This window comes from Bombyx mori, chromosome 9 (genome assembly GCF_030269925.1).
Source record: "Bombyx mori chromosome 9, ASM3026992v2".
Classification (NCBI taxonomy): Eukaryota; Metazoa; Arthropoda; class Insecta; order Lepidoptera; family Bombycidae; genus Bombyx; species Bombyx mori.
Window position 1 is genome coordinate 16,811,660 of NC_085115.1, and position 23,898 is coordinate 16,835,557.

Sequence of the window (23,898 nt, forward strand, 5' to 3'; positions counted from 1 at the left end):
ATAGTCGAATTTCGACTACTGCGGGACCTCTAGTTATAGTAAAAATAAAAGCGCGCGACCAGTTGAACGAACGAGCTTGCCCGTCGCCCGCTGCGGCCCGGCCGGACCATTAATAGCCCCCGGACCACAGAGTGCACCCTGCCATTACGCTTGCAACCCTCACCTAAGTCATTATTGCTCTGGACGCGTTCCGGACATTTCATTGTTCACTTCATTATAAAATTACTTCTGAATTTTTATTAGGACCACACACATAAACCGATGCGCATCTTATTGCTATCGTAATCAATGCCTTTACTACCACATTTCAAGTGTGTTTAATCTCCTCAGTTTTAAATATTTTAAAACGTTATTACTCATTATCATTTTGCGGATCGCAACTTTTTATTAAATTAAATAAGATCATCCTAAGATATCCTACTGTTTTATTTCTAGTAAACTGAGCAAGCGGGACCGGAATAATATGTCCGAATTTGAATTGGTGAAGGAATCCCATATTCCTTTGGCGTGGAATGTCAACTCGTCAGTTAACCCATACTGTCGTAGCCCAAAAGTGTGATGTTTCAAATCCAAAATACGAGCGGTCTGAGCGTGACGTTGCCACGCCACATGAAGTCAGCGTCGGAACGGTACTTCGATAAGGCTTATGCGTCATGATAATTGCCTTACTGTTGTCGTCGCTGACTACTCCCCGAAACCTGATCACTCAGGAGTCAGTCACCGTCGACGCCCTAGACACGTCCTTGATCCAATAGCTCTAATAGCTGATCCAATAGCTCTAACTTTATCAGTTACTACTTACACGGCTCTTACTTTATTGAATCAGATCCAATAGCTCTTACTTTAAACGCCTTTAGCTCTAACACTACGAGCAGGCTAAGGGTCTCCGGTAACCGTACTCGTCGAACTCGGCAGAGTTTGACGTTAACCTACCTACCGCCCACTCACCCACCTGTCCTGATAAAATGGTGTAACTGGAAAGGCCTCCGAGCCACCAATCATAAAAAACCTCACCACGCCCTGAGCGCCGAGCACTGAGCACCGGGTATTAACTACAATATACATAATACAGTTTCTGTTTTCAAATCTCTCAGCACTACAGATTCTCAGACAACACAAAACTTTTAATTAATTTTGAACCGGGATACTAACTTTGTGCTAACATGAAATTGTGCTTAGTTTATAGTAGCTTTCCTTAAAACTTGAAATAATTAGCGAAGCTTACTAATTACTGGATCGGTATCAACGAGCTGTTTATTTATGTCGCGAGTAATCATTTAGTTTCGTTTGAAGGATGAGGCAGGCGCTGCGTAGTAATATTGAATCAAGATGGATGGAAATGTTCACAGTACTGATGTCCATGGACTCGGGTAACTATTTAACACCAGGCTAGTCCAGTTGCCGTGTGGTGACGGCATTGCCGTGTGGTGACGGCATTAGAATACTTTTGTCACCACCCCCATTACCATCCCAGGGGAGTCGTAAGAGGCGACAAAAGGGAAAGCATAACACACAATATTTACTAGTGTGAGAGAAGGAAAACTCGAAATTAAACCCTGTACCAACCCGTCTAGCCAGCGTGGTACCAGTAGGCTAATAAACCTCCAAAATGATTGCACACCGCAGAACCAGGCCCCTAGTCCCCGGCGGCCCCGCTATTCCTGGTTACGGTAGCGGCCATGGTAACGGCGGGGCAAGGGGTGCTAAGAATCCCCGGCAGAGATCCGGCTATCACCCCCCTTCACAACGACAACTGGCCCTGGTGACATACAACGTGCGCACTTTGAGGTTGGACGAGAAGCTAATAGAGCTGGAAGAAGAAATGAACAAGTTGCGCTGGGACGTTATTGGTTTATCGGAGATCCGAAGAGAGGGGGAGGATACGAAAACCTTACAGTCTGGCCACTTGTTCTACTACCGGGAGGGAGAACAGAAGTCCCAAGGTGGTGTTGGGTTTATCGTCCACAAATCTCTCATAAACAACATTGTGGCCATCGAAAGTGTGTCGAGTAGGGTAGTATACCTTGTCCTCAAAATCTCAAAGCGGTATTCGCTGAAGATTGTACAGGTATACGCCCCATCGACGTCACATCCAGACGATGAAGTGGAAGCTACGTATGAGGACATTAGTAGGGCCATACGTGACTCCCAATCACATTTTACCGTTGTTATGGGAGATTTCAATGCAAAACTGGGCCGTAGAGGCGATGATGAGTTGAAAGTGGGGCCATTTGGATTTGGGCAGCGGAATCCCAGAGGACAGATGCTGGCGGACTTTATGGAGAAGGAAGGACTCTTTATGATGAATTCTTTCTTCAAGAAGCCGCCACAACGGAAATGGACCTGGTTGAGTCCCGACGGTGTAACAAGAAATGAAATTGACTTCATCATGAGCACCAACAGACAGATATTCAACGATGTCTCTGTGATCAACAGTGTTAAAACAGGAAGTGATCACCGAATCGTCAGAGGCATGTTGAATATCAATGTCAGACTGGAAAGATCGCGTCTGATGAAGTCAACGCTTCGACCGTCGAATGCACAAATCCAAAACCCCGAGAGCTTTCAACTCGAATTGGCTAATCGCTTCGAATGGCTAAACAGCTGCACATCAGTGGACGATGTAAACAGCAGGCTGGTAGAGACTGTCCGTACGGTAGGGTCCAAATTTTTCAAAACCCACTGTAAGAATAGACCTCAGAAACTATCCGACCGCACCCGAAACCTCATGGCTAGTCGACGTTTAATGACGCTCCAAACTTCGGAGGACGCTGAGTCATATAGGCAACTCAATAGACATATCATGAAGTCCTTGCGACACGACCTACGCTCCTTTAATACTCAGCGTATCAAAGAGACGATTGAGCGAAACCAAGGCTCTAAAGTGTTCGCAAGAGACGCTTCTATTGGGCAAAGCCAGCTGACGAAGCTGAAGACCGAAGATGGACGTGTAACGTCGAATAAGTCAGAGGTCTTGCGGGAGATAGAGAGGTTCTACGGGCAGCTGTTTACCTCGGTCTCAGCTGAACCGCAAGGTTTAGCTGCAGACCCTAGAGCCAAGCTAACCCGACACTACACCGAAGACATCCCGGACATCAGCCTGTACGAGATTAGGATGGCTCTCAAACAGCTTAAGAATAACAAGGCACCGGGCGAGGATGGAATTACTACGGAGCTTCTGAAAGCGGGCGGGACGCCGGTACTGAAAGTCCTTCAGAAGCTCTTCAATTCCTCTTTGCTCGATGGAAAACCGCCACAGGCATGGAACAGGGGTGTTGTGATCCTGTTCTTCAAAAAAGGTGACAAAACCTTATTGAAGAACTATAGGCCCATAGCACTGCTGAGCCATGTCTACAAGCTGTTCTCGAGAGTTATCACGAAGCGTCTCGAACGCAGGTTTGATGACTTCCAGCCTACCGAACAAGCCGGTTTCCGAAAAGGCTACAGTGCCATAGACCACATACATACGTTGCGGCAGATTGTACAGAAGACCGAAGAGTACAATCGGCCATTATGCTTAGCGTTTGTGGACTATGAGAAAGCCTTTGATTCCGTCGAAACATGGGCGGTCCTTAGATCTCTCCAGCGGTGCCGTATTGACCACCGGTACATCGAAGTATTGAAGTGTTTGTATAATAACGCCACCATGTCAGTCCGAGTACAGGAGCATTGCACGAAGGAAATCCCTGTAAAGAGAGGAGTGAGACAGGGAGATGTGATATCTCCGAAACTGTTTATCACTGCTCTGGAGGATTCCTTCAAGCTTCTGGAATGGCAAGGACTTGGCATCAATATTAACGGCGAATACATCACTCATCTTCGGTTTGCCGATGACATCGTGGTCATGGCAGAGTCGCTGGAAGATTTAGGGCGTATGCTCGGTGACCTCAGTAGGGTTTCTCAACAAGTGGGTCTTAAAATGAACATGGACAAAACAAAAATCATGTACAATGTCCATGTTGCACCCACCATAGTTACTGTTGGGAGCTCTACTCTTGAAGTTGTTGACGAATATATATACCTAGGACAGGCAGTCCGATTAGGTAGGTCCAACTTTGAGAGAGAGGTCAGTAGACGGATCCAACTCGGCTGGGCAGCGTTCGGTAAACTGCACAACGTCTTCTCGTCCAAAATACCTCAGTGCCTTAAGACAAAGGTGTACAACCAATGTGTGTTACCAGTGATGACTTACGGCTCGGAGACGTGGTGCTTCACTAGGGATCTTTTTAGAAGGCTCAAAGTCGCGCAGCGAGCTATGGAGAGGGCTATGCTCGGCATTTCTCTACGTGATCGAATCCGAAATGAGGAGATCCGTAGAAGAACGAAGGTTGCTGACATAGCCCGTAGAATTAGTGAACTGAAGTGGCAATGGGCCGGCCACATAGCATGAAGAGAGGACGGTCGATGGGGCAGAAAGATCCTGGAGTGGCGACCACGTACTGGCAAGCGCAGTGTGGGACGGCCACCTACTAGATGGACCGACGACCTAGTAAAAAGTGCTGGGTCTCGTTGGATGCAGGTGGCAATGGACCGGTCGCACTGGAAATCTATTGGAGAGGCCTATGTTCAGCAGTGGACGGCGATAGGCTGAAATGATGATGATGATGATAGTCCAGGACTCGGCTTCTCATACGATTAATCTTTGGTGAAATTTCGAATTGCGACAGCTGTCATTGCGATCGTATTGAACCCGCTGGTTGAAACTGAAGTCCCGTTGTCAGTGTTAGCCGAGTCTAAAACAAATAAAATCTTAGGCAAGTAACATAACATGTAACAAGTACACAGTGAATTGTACCAGACCAGCGTAGTTTCGCCCAAAACACTGTTTGTTATGTGGTTCTTATGTGTGGTGGACGCACACACGCGCACACACGCGCACACACACGCACTCTGTTTATATGAAAGCTGACATGCAAGTATCAGTTAGCGAAGGTGTCAGGACACACAGCGCTCGGTTCTCGTTACTTTTGTTTATTGAACTATTCGTACCCGGCGCTAGTTTCATGCATACCAATGATCCGCTTAAGTAAATGATTGCTTGTCTCGTGGACGTGGAGAGCGTGAGAACATTGTTGTGCGACATTACGAGTGTGGAGGACTTGTGGCTCCATGGCGCTCCCTTATTGTGCGTAACTTATTTGTACTGTGTAATACTTAATAATGGTGCATACCAAGTTGGTGGATACTTCTACCGCTGACGTCATCAACAGAAGTGAGCGGGAACGTACTACTCACTTAGTAACGAGAAAATTCCTCCCTTAAGTGTACATGGTTATTATGGCCTCTTGTGTCTGTTTTGTATTTGTTGTGTGCTTTGTTTAACAAGTTTATTGCTTCGTACATTAGAAAAGGCATGTAGAAAGAAGGAAAATGATACATTGAACATCATACTATAAAGAAGAATGGGTAAATCTTTACTAAAACTCTACCATAAAACTTTCACCTTAAAAATAGAGTCCTGAATCTAGCAAATTTTAAAAGTGTAACAGCATCAGAATATATCAGTATTTATTGCTAGGTTTATTCACCCGCAGGGTCGGTCGTAACGACCGCTACATTGTTCCGCGTAAAGAATACAAAGCATGGTAAGGTAGAGGTCTCTACATTATGCATAGAGTCGTGGCCGCACAGTGGTAAGGTCGGCCCATTTTATGATTACGACGTAATCATCTAAAAATCTTTTTTTCTTGAAATCTAATCTGCTTGTAATAGGTTGGTGATATTGATTTACGATTTTAAAGTTGGCAGTATTCAGAAGATTATAGAGAGCGATCGTTTGTTTATCTTGTAGAGCGGCTCGGGGAGTAGCTGAGGGTAGCCGACACCGTACCGTCAGCGTTATTGTAACCGCTATCTTCTTTACCATACTTTTAATGCTCTAAATTTAACACAGTTTAACGTAAAGAAAAGATACAGAAAGGTACAGATGTATCCCAATAAAATATTTATCTACCAAAAAATGTAATAAGTACAAAAATTAACATTATTTTGGTCAGCAATAACACAGCTTTCTAAAGATTTGAAGAAGTCAACCATTTCAAAAGGTATAGTAATAGTATTAAAAATAACAGATTTGAATAAGATTGAAATTTGTTCAATGTAAAATTTTGAAACGTGATTCCCAGGTTCAATACATTAACCAGTCTCTATTTCAATTCACACGAGTCTCACATGAGGTAGCCCTAGCATGAGGCAGATGTTTAGTAAATAAAGGCAGGAACGCGTCGGCAGCACTACGAGTATAAAACAAGTGGATCTCTTGATGTGCGCCCCGACTGACGCCTTTACTCTACATACGACCTTGTAGTTGTGAGGTCTTCGTACGATATCGATCGTAGCTCAGCGTTTCGCGGCTCTATCAATCAACAATTTATAGATTAGAGCCGCGACATGAATATCAATATTTTTGGTTTATAGACATTTCTTAGCTACCCCCTTAGGCACCTCGAATAGTAGAAACGCTTCACTTTACGTCGTCATCATAATGATCTGATACTATAACCGATTATCGGTCCACATTATCACGTAACTTCATCAATTTCAATGTAGGAAAATAAAAACAGAATTTTTGAGTGAAAGAACTTGTTACTAGTTTGGTAATGCATATTGTAATTGTGTACATACGTACATCAATGTCATGAAAAAAATTTAAAAAAATATTGCGCCTGGTAAAACGCGCTTTTGTAATTATGGAAACTTAAAAGTACAAAATAATTATTAAATGTCGTTAAATTCATTCTAGAGCGATTTAAGATTAACTGTTAAAAGCGTAATTTTGTTGTTTATTTTTTTATTTTCAAGGTTTTAAGGTTTGTTTTAAAATCAGAATTACTTTAATTAATTTTATTGTTGATTGTATAGTTGGTTGCGTGATTTCATTCAATGTATATATGAAAAACATGTTCAAAGGCTCATTAAATATGTATATAAGCCGATATTTCTAATAAAAAGTTGTTTAAAAAGGAAGATCTGGTACCCATCCAACAGTGTACAATCGTGAAAAATAGTCAAAACTACCGTGGCATAGAGGTATTGTTTAGTTTATAAAATCGGTATAAATTAAATTCACTTTCCAACTGTAAACATTAATTTCGCTAAAAAGACTGAATTAATTTTCACTTAATAAAAAGGTCGATTCAAGTATGTAAGTGGATTGCCCATACTTAAAACTGAAGGACCACTACATCAACCTTGACGAATATTCCCAAAAAAACGGCCATCTCCGAGTGATGGATGGCGGGCTTGTCGCGATGCCCTTCGACTGATGCCCTCCCGCTATAAAAACCGCTGAGATCAGCATACCGCGGCCCCGACACGCCGACCTATAGCCGTGAGCCGACAGACAAATCGCGGACATGCTTCTAAACGTGATCTCGCTTAATTTCACATCATCCGCTCGTTTGTAGTCCCTTCGTTTTTATCCGGCTTGTACTAGCTGCACCGATATACATACTTGGATGCTATTTTGGTGACTATTAAACATTTTAACATTATCAATTAGCCTATGACATGAAACGGAATAATGCTGGAGTTATACACTAAGACCAGTCAAGTCTGATACACTGGTTCATCCCCTAACTATGTACTTATTTTTCGTAATCTTTGTCGAAATTAATTTTAAATTCGTCAAGCGTTAAATAAAAAAAAATGCACACTAGCTCCGATGCGCCGCTGGAATATGTTACACCTCTTAGTGTGACTTGCATTGAAAATACAATCCTTAGTTAATTTACTAAAACGCAGCCATTTTAATGGATTTTTTTTTGCACTGATAAGATATGTTGTGAAATAAAAGAAAAACTTCAGAGGTGTCAAGGGACACCCGGATGGAACGAAGTTCCTTTCGATTAATTAGTGAAGGAATTGTAATTTTTTTTTAAAGTTATAATAATAAATTACGGCATTATGAAGAAGAAAAAACAATACTATGAACTAAATTACTATTGTTGAAACGCTATCTCGAGAAACTGTACTCATTACGCGGACCAATCGGATACGAGCAATGTCACGCGATAAGCGCCTACACGTTGATTGGTCAGAATGACGGATCTAAAAAGTGTCGTGACAACTTTTCGTAAGAATTTTTTCCGTCTAGCCCCCTTTTACAACGCGCGATAAGGAACTTCGTTCCAAAATTAAGAAGATATTTTACCAAAATAAACCCTAAGTGGTGAATATTGAATACATAAATTGTATTGACAATGTCTATTATTCTTTTTGAATGGAAAAGATAAGGCTTTTTTATCAACACTCAATGTTACTGTCCATCATATTGTCGGTTTTTAAACGAAATTAATGCTTAAGGCATAAACTCCAATGTCAAATTCAAATTTTCAAATAAGTGATTTTTGTTAGTATATAGTATAATAAGTAAGAGGACGAAAAATATGCATGTAATGAGTGAGGCGACGCATCTGTTTTGTAAATCGTATGCCGGAGTACTAACAGTTCATTCTAAGCACCTGATCAAAGCGAGTAGCTAAGCGACTCGTAATTTAAATGAAGCCGACTGCTACCTAACTGCGGTGAGCTGAATTAATTAACGAATACACATGATAGTAATCACACTACATCCACTAAAGTATTCTTCTGGACACGTAAAGTTGAAATATAAATAGAGCGATAGAGATACATGTTAGTTGGCGGAATGTTCCAGGTGTAGCAGCAGCCGCTCCGGGACGTCGCTCACATTCATCCACACCTCCGGCCTCACTCCGGTTAGACGGTCCGGTTAGTCGAGGCGACGTAATGCCACCCAGATCATGTAGTGAAATTCATAAAGTAAAGCCGCCCTGCAAAATAATCCAAAATATGGTTTTTTTTTTTTTTTTATTGCTTAGATGTGTGGACGAGCTCACAGCCCACCTGATGTTAAGTGGTTACTGGAGCCCATAGACAACTACAACGTAAACGCGCCACCCACCTCGAGATATAAGTTCTAAGGTCTCAGTATAGTTACAACGGCTACCCCACCCTTCGAACCGAAACGCATTACTGCTTCACGGCGCAAATAGGCGGGGTGGTGGTACCTACCCGTGCGGACTCCCAAGAGGTCCTACCAGCAGTGAAGACACTTGTGGTGTGCTTCCTTATTGATCTTATAGTACAACGGCAGCGACTACCATGTCCTAAGTCGTATAGGATACGATAAAATGTAATTCCTGGCAACTCAGATTTACACTTCGATGTGCGACCAACACAGGATTGAATAGTTTAGTGTCAATTATTTTGTGGCCGGCTCTTGTAATCTGGCAACAAACACTCCACTAAATCGTTTTACCCAAATTAATGTTTACATTTACTATTACGGAATTATTGTGTAATTCCAGAATGAGATATTTTGGTATTGAGGCAAAGACTCGTTGATGTAGTTGAATGATACTATGTTTGCGGGTTCCGAAGTGACCATACATACATGGGCCTAGTGATGAAAGATACATACATACACTCTCTCCATAAAAACATTTCTAAAATTATTAATTCAAAACATTGTGATTCAAAAAGGCAAAGGTTAATTACGAGTGCCCAGTAAAGTGTGAGAGGCTCGTCGCAGCCGTCACCGTCACCGGGCCCCGCTACCTTTGTCAAGTCTCTTCTTTTATTTTTGAATGACAAAATAATTTCCGTGTGTACATACTCGTATTTTAATTACAATTTAACTTTAATCTTCTCAAAGTTGAAGTTAATTCGGTTTGTTAGTACGCAGGTTCGTTGGTAATGAGGTGATTCAGTTTTTAGTCGTCGTGCCATAGAGTATAAGACGTCTGATGCATTCGTATCGACCAATAATGTCGGTGTTCGGATCCCGCGAGAACGTACCAACTTCTAAATAAACATGTAGGTACTTAACATTAGTTCAGAAATGACTTTCGTTATGAATAAATTACATCGAACGATAGTAATCGAAAACGCTAAAAACTTTGTTTTGATTGCCTGGTGTAGGCTTACAACTCATGTCTCTATGTGAGTCGCGTCATTTATGTTGTTGATGGCTATAGACTTACCCACTCAACACCAGATGGGCTGTGAGCTCGTTCAACTGCCTAAGCAATAAAATAAAAACTACTACGGACGGATGATGATTATTTCTCAAGATGGCTGCTACGTGGTGGGACCTATCTACTTCGATCACCAGCTGACTCCATGTCTCTATTTGGAGGCTCCATGTGTAAGCTCGTACACCCACTCGTCTATGTTATAACACAAAGCTGTCAACAATGTTCGGTCGAACTTTTATTATTTTCTTCAACTTCATATTTAAACCTGATCCCTCGATCCAACAGGACGCACTCGTCGGGCGCCGCTCCACAAGGGTAATATTTTAAAATCGATTCGTGATAGATGCCTCGTAGTTTCTCTTTTGTTATTTAGAGCTGTAAGAGAGACTACGTGTGCATGTATGTATGTATACATGACGTGTCTGCATATGTACGTAGAGTTATAACGCGAGGGTTTTTCATGTAAATGAACTGAGTTTAATCCATGAATTTGCTTATCAAAGGTATGCTAAGCGACAAATGAAATTCCGTGAAGGCAATCTCGTCTGTTGCGCTTAACGCAGGAGTCGGCGCTCGCTGCGACCACGCTCAGCATATTATTGAAGCTGTTGGTAGGATGTCATACGAAGCCATGTGGGTAAATGTCTCCATATTCATATATTAGAGGATGGGATAGCCATTACTATAAAACAATTGAGCTTTTGTGAGCCTAAATGCCGATCTCTGCGTAATATGTGAACGTCTCTACGTGTCTGTTCAACAACACGATCCACCATAGAACACCAACAAAACACAAGATCTTAATAATTTGAAAATAGCACACCTCATCAAATATTCAGTGAATAAAACATAGAATGAAACGAGCATATTGTTAACACAGCGGCCTCCTCGGCTAACGTTCACAATAACAATAATTTGAGCTCCCGCAAACAATCATAACACTTCCATGATTGTGTCGTAAAGAGGGGGCTCGCGCCGGAAGAGTCGCTTCTCTTACATCGACGTAATACTCCATACCCGGGACTCGTTCAATATTCTGTAATATATTATTGATTTCTTAGATTGAAAAATCATCATATCATATTACCTATTATAATGTTCAATAATAAGGTTTTTAGTCATCGTGACACGCTACAGCGCGCAGTATTAGGATTGATATATACCGTGTTGTATTCCGACTATTATTAAACTTAATTAAGAGTAAAGCTTCAATTAAAAGTAAAGCTTAAACTATCAAAACTAATATACCAAGTGAGTAGCATATCATTTGTAAGAAAGGATCCGCACTCGTCGTACTTCTACCATCATAGTATTTCTATAAGTTCTTCAATTAACTATTGAAGATGTGTATTCTCTGAAGGTTCCTATTTTCACAGATACAGATTTGTATTAAGTCCAACGCATACTCTCCCATACCTCTTCGACTACGTCCAAATTCACACTCTTCTTTTCACTCAGACTCATACCAGCACAGTGAACTGATCTACCATCGCGGAGTAGCTACTCGTAACCGTGTACCTACAATATGAGAAAAAAATAAATGAATATCACGCAGATATCATATGTGACAATGGTAATTTAATAAAAACCTTAATAAGGAGATATGTTGGTAGTTGAAAGGCCGCGTCCACACTAGTCTCAAACAAATGGGTCAGGTGTATATCTGTAGGAGCCGCGCTCCACTAGTGGCGCGTCTCGTCCGGACCGCGCTCTATACTCGTAGTCTACATGTTTCATTCGATTGCTAATAGTTTAGCATCATTTTAGATGGATTTTATAAAAATATGATTGGATTATTAACTTTTCAACGATATTTCCATGTTAAGGCAATCATTATAATCATAATCCATCAAGAGCTTTAATAATAAGTCTTTTGCCTACGATGTTGCCATTTTACAATCTTGACCATTTGAAACCTATTTTATATAGGTATGGCTAGAAATACATCATATATCCAAATAAAGTTTATTCGTAAAATATGGTATATTTAAATTCAGTTGTTTGTTTATTGATTCATGTTTTGTTTTCACTTCATTTGTATATTTTTCATCAAATGGACACGATCAGAATACGACTGATCAGGGAATCCGAGTTTGATCACGATAGGAATGCCGAGCAAACGGCTCACGATATTAATAACGTGTATCGCTCAGCTACCAGCAGCTTTCAACTTAGCATTAAAATAATATTGGTCTAGTTTTTGGAAGAATTGGACATAATTGTGGAGAAGTTCGCGAATCTTCGACCAGCCCTGGGTAATCGCTCGTCCCGGCTGCTCCTACACGACAACGCTCGACCTCATGCGGCTCGACAGACGGTATCTAAGCTATAAGAGCTAGGGTTGAAAGTTTGGTGTCATCCACCGTATTCACCCTACCTTGTGACCACAGTTTTTTACTTTATTCAAAGCTTGGGCAGCCTCTTAGCCGGCCAAAAATTCAATACCCGAGAGGTAGTACAAAATGTATTTCAAGAGTTTGTTGTCTTTCCCGTACACCTAAATTCTTCAAGAAAGGCGTTTAAATTTACCACTGTAATTGAAAAATTGAAAAATTTACCATTGAATGTAATTTCTCAATGACTTTCTCAAAACGTCATTCATCTTTCTTAAAAAAAAAAACTAAACACACTTTCGATGCTGTTAACTTGACCGGACAGCTTATTAGCTGTTTACTGAAGGGATAACATAAATAGATATCCACATATTTTATAATTATATAATAAAATATTTTAACAATATGTACTGGGGAATTTTGAAATTTAGTTTCTGTTTTAATTCCATGGATTATTTTTCTTAAATGAAAATGTACCTAAAGTCACTGGACCCCTAATTAAAGCTCTTGGGAATGATTTAAGATTTTCACTTCAAAGTTTTTATAGTTGTATACTGGTAATGAAGATTATGTTTAGAAAGAAAAGTTTACATAATTATATTCTTAACACCGGCTTCTGTACAACGAATCAAATAAAGTCGAGATAAAACCGTAAAAGGGTTTTCAATTGTAAATGGAGAATGTTTCATTAATGATATGCATATGTAATTATATTAGCGTCGGGGACGGTAAGTCGACTTGGCAACAACCAAGACCACGGTGACGAAAGATGATCAATATTCAATTAGAGAATGTTAAGTGATTGAAATGAATGTTGGTGTGGAGCAACAAAATTAACGTAAGGTGCTAAATTAATGTTAACAATAATATGGTTAAAATAGATGATTTTAAGCTAGTTTTTCAACACTGTGAATCATTGATACACTAACTAATTATGCAGTAAATGGAAATGTCAAGTAGACATTCTACTAACACAGGCACTAGACGGGGCGGGGTATTCGACTATACGTAATACAAACGATATATTGTATCTAAGCGTTGTTCGATAGACTGTTCTAGTTGAATGAAAAATATTAAGCTCTTCTGGGAACACCCGATTTTAGTGCCCATGAGATTATTGTATAAAACTTGACATATTTCACACCGCTTGGACCAAGAGGGTGATTTAACATGTAGCTATATTTCACACAATTAAACAAAGTGTCAAAATATAACGAGGGTGTCATTAGAGTTTCACAATAAACATGGAGTTTTCACACTGTACGTTAGTGACATCGTGCGAAAGCCTCGGGGAGCCGTGAGTCAGTGAGCCGGATTATACGCGCCATGCAATATTTCAGTTGAATAGATTTCGCAAAACAGACTAATCTAAAAGTAATTGATCATTCTGCAGCAGCCACGAGCGGTCCGCTATTAGTTTAGGTTCTGTGGGCGGACGGCAACTAGGCTCGTTCGGCAAGCGTTTGGGAGCGGGTAGTGCTTTGTTACTCAGTCGATTACAGTACAGACTCAGGCGCCAACAGTCTCAGGCGCTGGACAGACAACCGTTGCTCCTTAACGTTCTGAGCCAGGCACATTACAGAAGAATTGTTGTATTTTAATGTGTAATCAACGCTTACAATGAATTAATAATTGATAAATAGAATAAAAATATTAATTAATAGTTAACAGATTACCAATTGGCAATGCCAAAACGAAGACTTACATATAATTATTATTTTTTTTTTTTTTTATAACATCTAAGAGGCAAACGAGCAAGACGGGTCACCTGATGGTAAGTGATTCACCGCCGCCCACGGTCACCAGCGTTTGCGCCAGTGCGTTGCCTACCCTTCAGATAAGAATATGCTCTTTTCTTGAATAACCCAATGTCGCAGTTGTTGGGGAAGACCGCTGATGGCAACGAATTCCAGAGATTTACTGTGCGTGGCAGAAAACTGTTTTTAAATGCATTGTAGTGGAACGCCAACCATCCAGATGGTGCGGATGATAGTTCCGGCGAGACGATCGGTTGCGAAAATCAGCGGCTTCTATTAAATTGAACAACTCCTCGGAACACTCCCCATTGTAGATTCTGTAAAGTATGCATAGGGAAGATAGATCCCTACGCAGTGCCAAAGGATCTAGCCGATCGGCAAGTTCAGGATCGTCGACAATCCGAGATGCCCTACGTTGGATTTGGTCAAATGGAGATAGCTGATAACCCGGAGCCCCGGCCCAAAGGTGGCAACAATACTCCATGTGAGGCCTCACCTGCGCCTTATACAGCTTAAGCCGGTGAGCCGGCTTGAAGTACTGTTTGGCCCTGTTGAGTACTCCGAGTTTTTTGGAGGCCATTTTAGCCTTGCTCTCCAAATGACCGCCAAACTGGACAACACTCGAAATGTCTACGCCCAGAATGCCCATGTTCGGCTTGGCACAAAGGTGAGTGTTTCCGAAGAGTGGCGATGCGACAAAGGGGGCTTTTTTAGCGGTAAACGCGCAAACTTGAGTCTTAGAAGGGTTAAACTGGACTAGATTTAGTCCCCCCCAATCGGAAATCTTCACAAGGGATGATTCGATTTCAGACACAAGTTTGTTCCGACACTCATCGACGTGATCCCGAGAGATATTGCTGCGGCCGAAATACAGTGCATCCACGGTACTGTCATCCGCATAGCAATGAATGCCACTGGTATGCAATAAATCATTGATATGCAGAATGAACAATGTCGGGGATAACACGCAGCCTTGGGGAACACCAGCATTTACGGTCCGGGGGTCCGAGCATGAGCCGTCTATGACGACTTTAACTCTCCGTTCCGCAAGGAAACTGCCGATCCACCTACAAAGTCTCTCAGGAAGCCCATAGGAAGGAAGCTTCGATAGTAGGGCTTTATGCCAAACCCGGTCGAAGGCTTTCGCAATGTCCAAACTAACGCCTAGTGCCTCACCCCTACTCTCAGCCGCCTGCGCCCAACGGTGAGTTAGTAAAGCCAAAAGATCACCAGCTGATCGGCCTTTGCGGAAGCCATATTGGCGGTCGCTGATCAGCTGGTGCTCTTCCAGGTAGCCCATGAGCTGGCGGTTGATTATGGATTCCATAATTTTGGAGAGTAAGGAGGTGATAGCGATAGGCCTGTAGTTGGACGGATCTGAGCGGTCGCCTTTTTTAGGGATCGGGTGTACTAGAGCCGTCTTCCATGAATGTGGGACAACGCCGAGGACATAAGAGTGTCTGAATAAGCGCGTTAAAACTGGTGCCAGCTCTGGAGCACACACCTTCAGCACAATATGAGATATTCCATCGGGCCCACTCGACTTGTTGACATCCAGGGAGAATAGTGCTTTCCGCACAGCACACTGTGTGAAGCGGATGTCCGCCATTGTGGTTTCACACCTCGGGATGGTAGGAGGAGTGTTCCCCCTGTCGTCAAGAGTCGAGTTTTCCGCAAAGATAGAGCCAAGAAGATCGGCTTTCTCCCTTGCGGAATAGGCCAATGAACCATCCTCCCCGCGCAAAGGTGGAAGCGTCGACCGACAGAAATTACCCTGGACAGCCTTGGCGAGAGACCAGAACGCACGAGAGCCAGATGGCAGGCGTGCCAGTCTCTCGCCAATTCTCCCAACGTAATTTGATTTTGCCAATGCAATTTGCCTCTTAAAGCACCTGGAAGCAGAGTTGTACTTCTTCTTGAGTGAGTCAGAGTTTACATCCTTAGCGGCCTTTGCCCTAGCCCAAGCCTGGTAGCATTCCCGCTTGCGACGATGTGCGTCACGGCAGGACCCACCAAACCAGGGCCGAGACCTGCCACCGACGGGTACTGCTGAGCTAGGAACAAACAATTCCATGCCCTGCAGCACGACGCCGACAACCGAGTCAGCGCAGGTGCTAGGATCCTCTGACTTGAAGCAAATCTGCCCCCATGGGTAGGATGCAAAGAAAGAGCGCATCCCGTCCCAGTCTGCCGACCTGTAGTGCCAAACACGTCGTCTACCAGATGGAAGTGGTTGCGACGAGACGGTGAGAGGCACCACGCTCCGAACTAGGCAATGGTCCGATGACCCGAGAGGAGCATCGACCCATACCCGAATGGGTTCGGGGCGAGAGGTCAGCAGAAGGTCCAATAAGGAAGGCGAATGGTCTTCCACATCCGGCACACGTGTGGGAGAAGGTACCATCTGCGTCAGACCATTGGCAATGGCAAAATCGTGAGCAGATCGTCCCGCATGGTCAGTACGTGTTGACCCAAGCCAGTCAGAGTGGTGGGCATTAAAGTCGCCCAAAACCACAATTTCTGCGGTAGGAATCTGCTCAAGTATTCTGTCAGTGGACACCTGCAGGAAATCTGCGTCTCCGTCAGGAAAAGCAAATCTGGCCTCTCCGTCTCGAGATGGTGGTGGACGGCATTTAAGTTCGAGTGAAGTCCCCTGATGTTAGAAAAATCCACTGCTAAAGTGGAGGGGGACTTCCTCGTTATTGGGCTCAGTTTGCACCCAGCAGCTGTGATAAACCACGCTTGATGTGCCCCCCCAGAATACGATGGGCAGCCTGAGCCAGAGCGAGAGGATAGCATCTCTCGCTCTCGCTCAGAGAGGGATTCTCCAGTCTCTAAGAGACTGGTACCCTCCTGGGGTATTTTATTTGTATCACTCGTCGCCATCACAAAAATCAAAAATAGCATAAGGGGTGGGGAAGGAAAGGGAAGGAAAAAGGTCACAGAAGGTGAGGAATTGTGGGACAGGGAATAAAAAGACAGGAAGGGGCCAACTGATACTCATTCCCACACGCAACGCAACAGTCCCTAGAAAATCTGTTGCGATACGTGTAGTATAATGAAAGTGCCAGTTGCTATTTGGGCCCCGAGGTAGAGGGATAAGGGCGCCGGGACTCTCACTCACCAGTCGAAACGCGGTGGCCTCTAGGAGGCCCCCACTTCACGCTGATTTTCTGTGAAAGGGTAGTGTTTCACCGGTCGATCCTGCTCACCTACGTGCTACAGCGAACTGCAGACTTGGATCTACTACTCTAACAATATAACCAACAAAATACTTAACTGAAAGTAAACTAAGAATGTTCAGTAGCCGGCGTTATGTTAAAGGGCGTTCTCGGAACGTGACAGCTCACAGTCGACGGAGGCGTCGCGTGACTCCAACTCATTATGGAATTGAACGAGGACGGCGCGGCGCGGCGGTGAGCTTCACACGCACCTCGCCGCCCGGACACTAACTACACAACTCCACTTCCTCAGCGATTGTAGCTATTCAAATATGGGGGGCACAGCGTGATACGTGTCTATGCACCTCACGGAAATAGTGACAGATTGATTTTACGAAGATGTGATTGGGTAGAACTGGAGCTCTCGATCAAACAGTCTCGATTAGCTTGCAGTAACAACTTGCACCCGGAGGTGGGTTATGAAGTCGTCGTGGTCTAAAGGCTAAGTCGCTTGGTGCATTCGTACTGAGCAATGCGACTGTGCCGGTGATCGAATCCCGCAGGCGTATCCCCTGGTAGTAGATGGTGTTGTGAGACCGTGCGGGTAGGTACCACCACCCTGTCTATTGCTGCCGTGAAGCAGTAAATGTGTTTCGGTTTGAGGGATGGGGCAGTCGTTGTATACTATAAAACTAAAAAGACCTTACAACTCATGTCTCAAGATGGGTGGCGGCATTTACGATTTTGATATCTATGGGCTCCGTTAACCACATAATACTACAACTAGGGTTGTGAGATAGTCCACCTATTTAAGCTACAAAAGAATATAAAATATCACGGCATTCTGTCGTCCGCTGGTATCAGGTGGAGCTGACACTCCTTTAAGGAAATACATTACTTAGTTCACCGAATGCATGTGTTCAGTTTCTAAACAACAAATGCTCAGTTGTATCACATGTCAGGACTTTAGTCTGATACGATCACATTCAGTAACGCTTTAGTTGATGTCCGCTATTATCTTATGAACATTAATTGTCATCTCACCAAACTACTAATTTCGTGCGTGAACCTAACTGAGTTCGCACTGAATCAACGTCGATTGGCACGGGAACAGAATTCCGTTGGAAATATCTGAACGTTTCCCCGATACACCAGGATACCGACAATTTTCCTGATAATTTAACGATGACGTTTTGGATAATTGGATCTCATGTAAGTAAAATTTAAGGCAAAGCTAACCGAACGTGTGAAGAAATATTTCAAAAGTTCAGTTTGGGAAAATGCGATTGCTCAAGTTTTTCTCTCTAGTTCTGTGATTGTTGTAATTCATCCCAATAATGTTCTACTAACTTTGGTTAATCGAGTCCGAGCAAAACAAAATATAATATTGATTACAACAGAAATCCATTTGTTTTAAAACTAAAATGACTCCTTTTAATCCTGTCTACCCATATTCTCCTCGCCCTCTTCTCACGCATCCTCACAAATTGTTATTTTTTTGACATTAGCTAATGCTGATTTTATTTGAATTATTGGGTCACTGGCATTATTTTAGTCTGCATTTACTTTTAAAAATAACGGTTTGGACACGCGCGGCCACAGCGCGGGAGGAAGGTTCGATGCTCGTAGTATCGCTACGGGAGGATACTATGAGTCCCCGACTCGCGCAGTATGCTTTTCCAAGCCGAAGGCAAAGGGGACGTGTTCCATGTTACGATTTCAAACATTTCTACTGTCGTAAGAATACAACGTTCATCTCTCTGGGAGAGAAAGTTCATTGAAATTAAAAACTAAAAAAATCACAGTGTGAAAAGGGTTAGAGCATGGTTCAGAGGCGGGATCTCACCGGAACCCGGTTTGAAGCTCTGGCAAAGGGGAAGAAGAAAAATATATAAAGAGATATATAAAATAAATGTTAAAAATAAGTATTGCCTAAGCTACAATTCGTATCGAAAAAGATTCATGCGCTAACACAGCTAAAGTGAACTTCGTTCCGGCGCGATAAAAGGTGTTTTAATTGAACTCCCGGGAGTTGTTCTTGAACACCTAGTACATTACACAATATAATTGATTGCAGCATGTCGACTGGGGCCGATTCAATGAATAGCCCTGTAGAGTTAAATGACGTAATTAAATACACATCGCTTCGAAGCGCGGCGGTACCTTTCCTAATTGTGAAGTTGCACACGCGGCGCCAGCGCGACTATAAACGGTTACATACACTCGGTAATGGAGCCGTTATGAGTCGCGGGACGAATCCTGGCCGAAGCGAAGTGCTTTCATTTAAATTTTAAGTTATGTTCTGTGTTCAGCACCTCTCTTTATGGGTGTAAACAGGCAGACGTATCAGCGGCACGCCTGCGATTCATTTGAGCTTCATAAAAACCACGACAATAATGTTGCAGCTCCGTGATGAGTGGAAATATTTTATCTATTTATTCTACGTTTAAAATAGCATAGCAAGCAGACATGTGTGGGTCTAATCAGGGGTTTATATATATTAAAATGAATATAAACATTTAGTGTTTTACATATTCTGACGATAAACACTGTTACGATAAAAACGCGTGCTCAAAGTCTGGTCATAAATATTATTACAATAAACAAACCATACTATTATATTTGGATTTTCATCGTGTGATTCTCCTTTAAAGATTTAAAACATTAATATAAATATTCATATATTATTAATACGAGTAGAGTGATAAAGAGAGAGGATTGCGAAAGGGAAGTTCTTCCAGTGAGCGGGTGACAGTGCTCGACGGACTGAGGCCCGAATGTTGTTGTTCGGAACTTGCACATATGCAAGCTCATCTTGAAAATGTCGTTAACGAGATTCAGGCATCTGTCAAATATCTTCTGTTCTGATAGCTACCCGCTAGAAGACTACCCGAGTCGTGAAGAAAATAATCGTAAAAAATTCTGTCCGAAACCGAAAACTTCTCAAAAGGAAATGAGCATAGCTCCCAGACTGTACATTTCAAAAGAAGACTTGCGACTTGCAGCTTGTAGTAGCTGCACCGGTCATTACTTATCTGATAATTTACACTTAGTGGTAAAACTGAAGACGCGTTCTCGGCGCGCTCAGTGACATCACAAACCGACGAGATATTCTTTACCATCACTTTAACATTTTAATATCAAAAAGATCGAATAATTTTTAATTCTAACTACTCAATTATTCAGTAAGGTATTAAGGCGCGGGCAAAATAAGACTTGAGTGAAGTTTTGGTGCGGTGCTAGCCGTCAAACACTGAGCCATAGTTTTGTGAAAAGAGTATCAAAGCACCGGTCTAGGAGTGATGCTCCGTCAGATTTAGATTAATTGTGCTTTAATAAGGCCGATTTGCTCTTGTTTTATATCAGTGAAATGGCGTTATCTACCTCTTGTACGCAATGCAACCTATCACTTTACCATTAACTTTATTAAGCTAACCATCATCTGTAGTGACTCAACTAGTTAGGTTGCAGTTGTGTTGGATTCGAATATGGAATAGCGCCGAGGGTCGTGAGTTCGATTCCCACATCGGGCAAACATTCGTGTGATGTACAGGTTCGTTCGCTCGTTGTCGGGTTGTTTATTACCTATAAACATAGTTTATATTCTCTGGTTACCATAATACAGGGAGTCCTAATTTGGGGCCGGACTGGTCGTGACTGGTTCCCGATTAAATTGAACTGTATTTTCTTTGAGGTGTGCGCTCGGCAACTCTAGCTATTATAGCACAATTCATTTATTTATTTTCAATTTAATGCATTCAGTAATTCATAAAAGAGTCGAACGACGCAATTCGTAGTTGACGATATATTGAATTCATCTCGGTACATCGGTACATGTAACCTACATCGTATTACGCGTATATCGCGCTCAATTAACAAGACGAGCTCCCCAGGGCCAACGCCGTGGACCGCTATCTTCATTAACATCGGATTAAAGATTATTTCATTTTCAGCCAAACAAACGATATTTCTTAGCTGAAAGAGGAAGATAGACGCAAGAGAAAAAGACAAGACATGTATGCATTGAATGCGCGGCTCTGTACGAGTAAAAAACTGTACTGTAAAAAGGCATTCCATGAGTACTGGTTATATTGAATGATGATTAGACCTACGCGACAAGGGGGAGTCACGTCCTGGCGAAGGAGTGATTAGAGCATGGAGGCTCCAATCTCGGCGATCCGTGTTGGGTAGTTTCGCCGCGTCGTAAATCCGTCGATCGGTTTTCGAACCGCCGAGGCGGTGCCTCCAGTATTCGCGGATTTGTTTAACCGCACCGTGGGCGTCTCACCTTCCGGTTGACGCAAGTGCTCACCGGCCATGAGTATTTCGGTCGGTGCCTGCACCGCGCCGCCCGGTAGGAAACGACAATTGAGTGCCACGACGGTGAGTGTGACGAGAATACGGCTGAGTACCCACTCCCGCACTTCTCCGCATGGCTGGGGCAGCTCTATGTCCTCGGCTCGCGTGTAGGACCAGACTTGTCGCCGACGTCGTGACTACGATGCTTGGCAGCGACGAGTCCTGAAAGGCGATGCTCGACCTCCGCGAGTTCACCATCAGATAGAAGGAGACGGCGGAACGAGAGAAGAAAAGCTTATACCTCTCCATACCGATCCGTGGCTGTCGAGCCGGGGGTCTGAGGAGACTTTTGCCCAGCTCCAGCACGTGTAGCAAGCGACCTCCCCCTGGTTAAGACTATGGGATGACCCGAAGGGGCAAGATTACACGCGCGCTACTTTGACACAAGCGCGCTGCATGGCAGCAGCTCTACGGAATTTCTACGGAGCAACCGGTTGAAGGTGTATCGCGTTTCAACCCAGCAGGCTGGTTCTGGTCCAGCAGGGTATTTTGGAACACCAGCAGCACCGGCTGGGGTGGCTTGACGGCCTGCTGTACCGAGACGGCCGATATAGAGTCTTCAATTATTTTTACCGACCGTCGGTCGGTGCGTTTCGGCTTAGAGGGTGGGGCAGCCGTTGTAAATATACTGAGACCTTGAGATATCAGTTCTATCTAGTATATCAGTTTGAACTTATACTGACTGTATGCTGACTTGTCGCTTCCGATCGTTGTTGCTACGATGTTCGGCAGCGACGAGTCCTGGCAGCCGATGCTCGATTTCTGCGAGTCCACCATCTCGCAGAAGGAGGCGGCGGAACGGAAGAGAGCTCTTCTTCCCTCTCGGTGCCGTGCCGCTGCCGTCGAACCAGGGGTCGAAGGAGGGCGTTTGTCCAGCTCCGGCCCCTATGAGGAGGCAGTCTCCTCCCGGTGATGGTCACGGGGCGACCTAAGGGGGGTTGAGGCTGCGCCGCACGCTACCGTCACTCTAGCGCGCTGGCACCAGGAGGACGGGACGGGGCGTCGGCCGCTGCGGACTGCGATGCGGTCCGCATTTTCGTCGTCGCTGTCGTCGCCGAAAATACTGTGGAAGAGCAACCCGGTCGGCGGTGTATTGCGTTCCGACCCGGCAGGCTGGTTCTGGCCCAGCGGGGTATCCCGGAACACCAGTCGGTCGGGCGTCCTCGGGGTGGCGCCGCGTGTCTGGTTGTAGTGTTGACCTCGGGAACCTCCCTACTCTGACCGGATTTTGACCCCGGACGGAGATCGGACGTCGGGTGTAAGAGTGCAGGGGAGTCGTTTAGTGGGTGGGCCCTAAAATCTTTGGGCCCGCGGTCTGCTCTCAACACCTGCAGATCGTTGAGTCTCACATACCCCGCGCGCCCCCTAGGCGCGGGGACCTCGTAGGAGGTTCGGCCCCCGGCCCGGAAAAAAAAACCCCCTCCGCATCGTCCCATAAAGAACTTCGTTCCAAAAACATAACTTTAGACAGTCCATAAATTGTTGGAAATACTATTTTTCTATACTATTTTTCTATACTATATTCATAATGTAAGTGCAGCCGTTAATTAGCAATAAGTGTTCACTGTGTTCAGGTTTCGCAGCCATAATAACAGTATCATAAATAAATAAAAAGAAGAAAAAATACGGTGAGTATTATTGACATGAAGTGATGGTGTGGTCTCGCAGCTTACATCCTATAAAGCAAAAGCCCTTGACAGTCAGAACAGTCAGACAAGCAACACAAAAATATTTTATCCGAAGAGGTAGGAATGTCTATAACGTTATTAGTTCTGATATCATTTGCGAGTTTTTCTTCGTTCGTTTCCTGTAATCCTCTAAGAATGAGATTTGTTTTTCGTTTGAGAAGCTCGAGTGTCGCAATTTTATACGATAGGGCATCCACGCTCCACGCTTCCAGCTGTGCGGTGCGAGCTTTTGGATACCGTTCTAACGATCACTTTTGAAAAGATAGTTCAGACAAGATTTTTGTGTTTACATTTAAGAATACAAAGTATTAAATCATTCCGCTTTGAAGAGTCTGACCGTTATTCCCGCGCTGATGGCACCTTTGTCTCAGAACCGTGTGGAGAAATATAATGACTCCAGCTCAGTGGAGCATTAGATAGGCGATAAGCAAGTCTGCTCGTCTTAATATTTTTAATTTTCATAGTCATTTTGTAGTAGAATTTAAATTTTTGTTAATAGAGGTCTCGCCTCTGCAGACTACAAATTATCAACAAGTAACGTAACGTATCGAGATGTGAGCTGCGACAGATCGACGGAACTCGCCGGTACAACTATTCCATCT

General features: G+C 43.5%; 1 protein-coding gene across 1 annotated transcript; it reads left to right on the forward strand.

Moving 5' to 3' along the window:
* The first annotated feature begins 1,609 nt into the window (after positions 1–1,609).
* On the forward strand, positions 1,610–2,736 carry LOC119628941 (craniofacial development protein 2-like). Its single transcript, XM_062670283.1, has 2 exons — positions 1,610–2,647; positions 2,695–2,736. Exons 1-2 carry the CDS (start codon positions 1,610–1,612, stop codon positions 2,734–2,736), a joined length of 1,080 nt encoding a protein of 359 aa, XP_062526267.1.
* Positions 2,737–23,898: the final 21,162 nt, after the last annotated feature.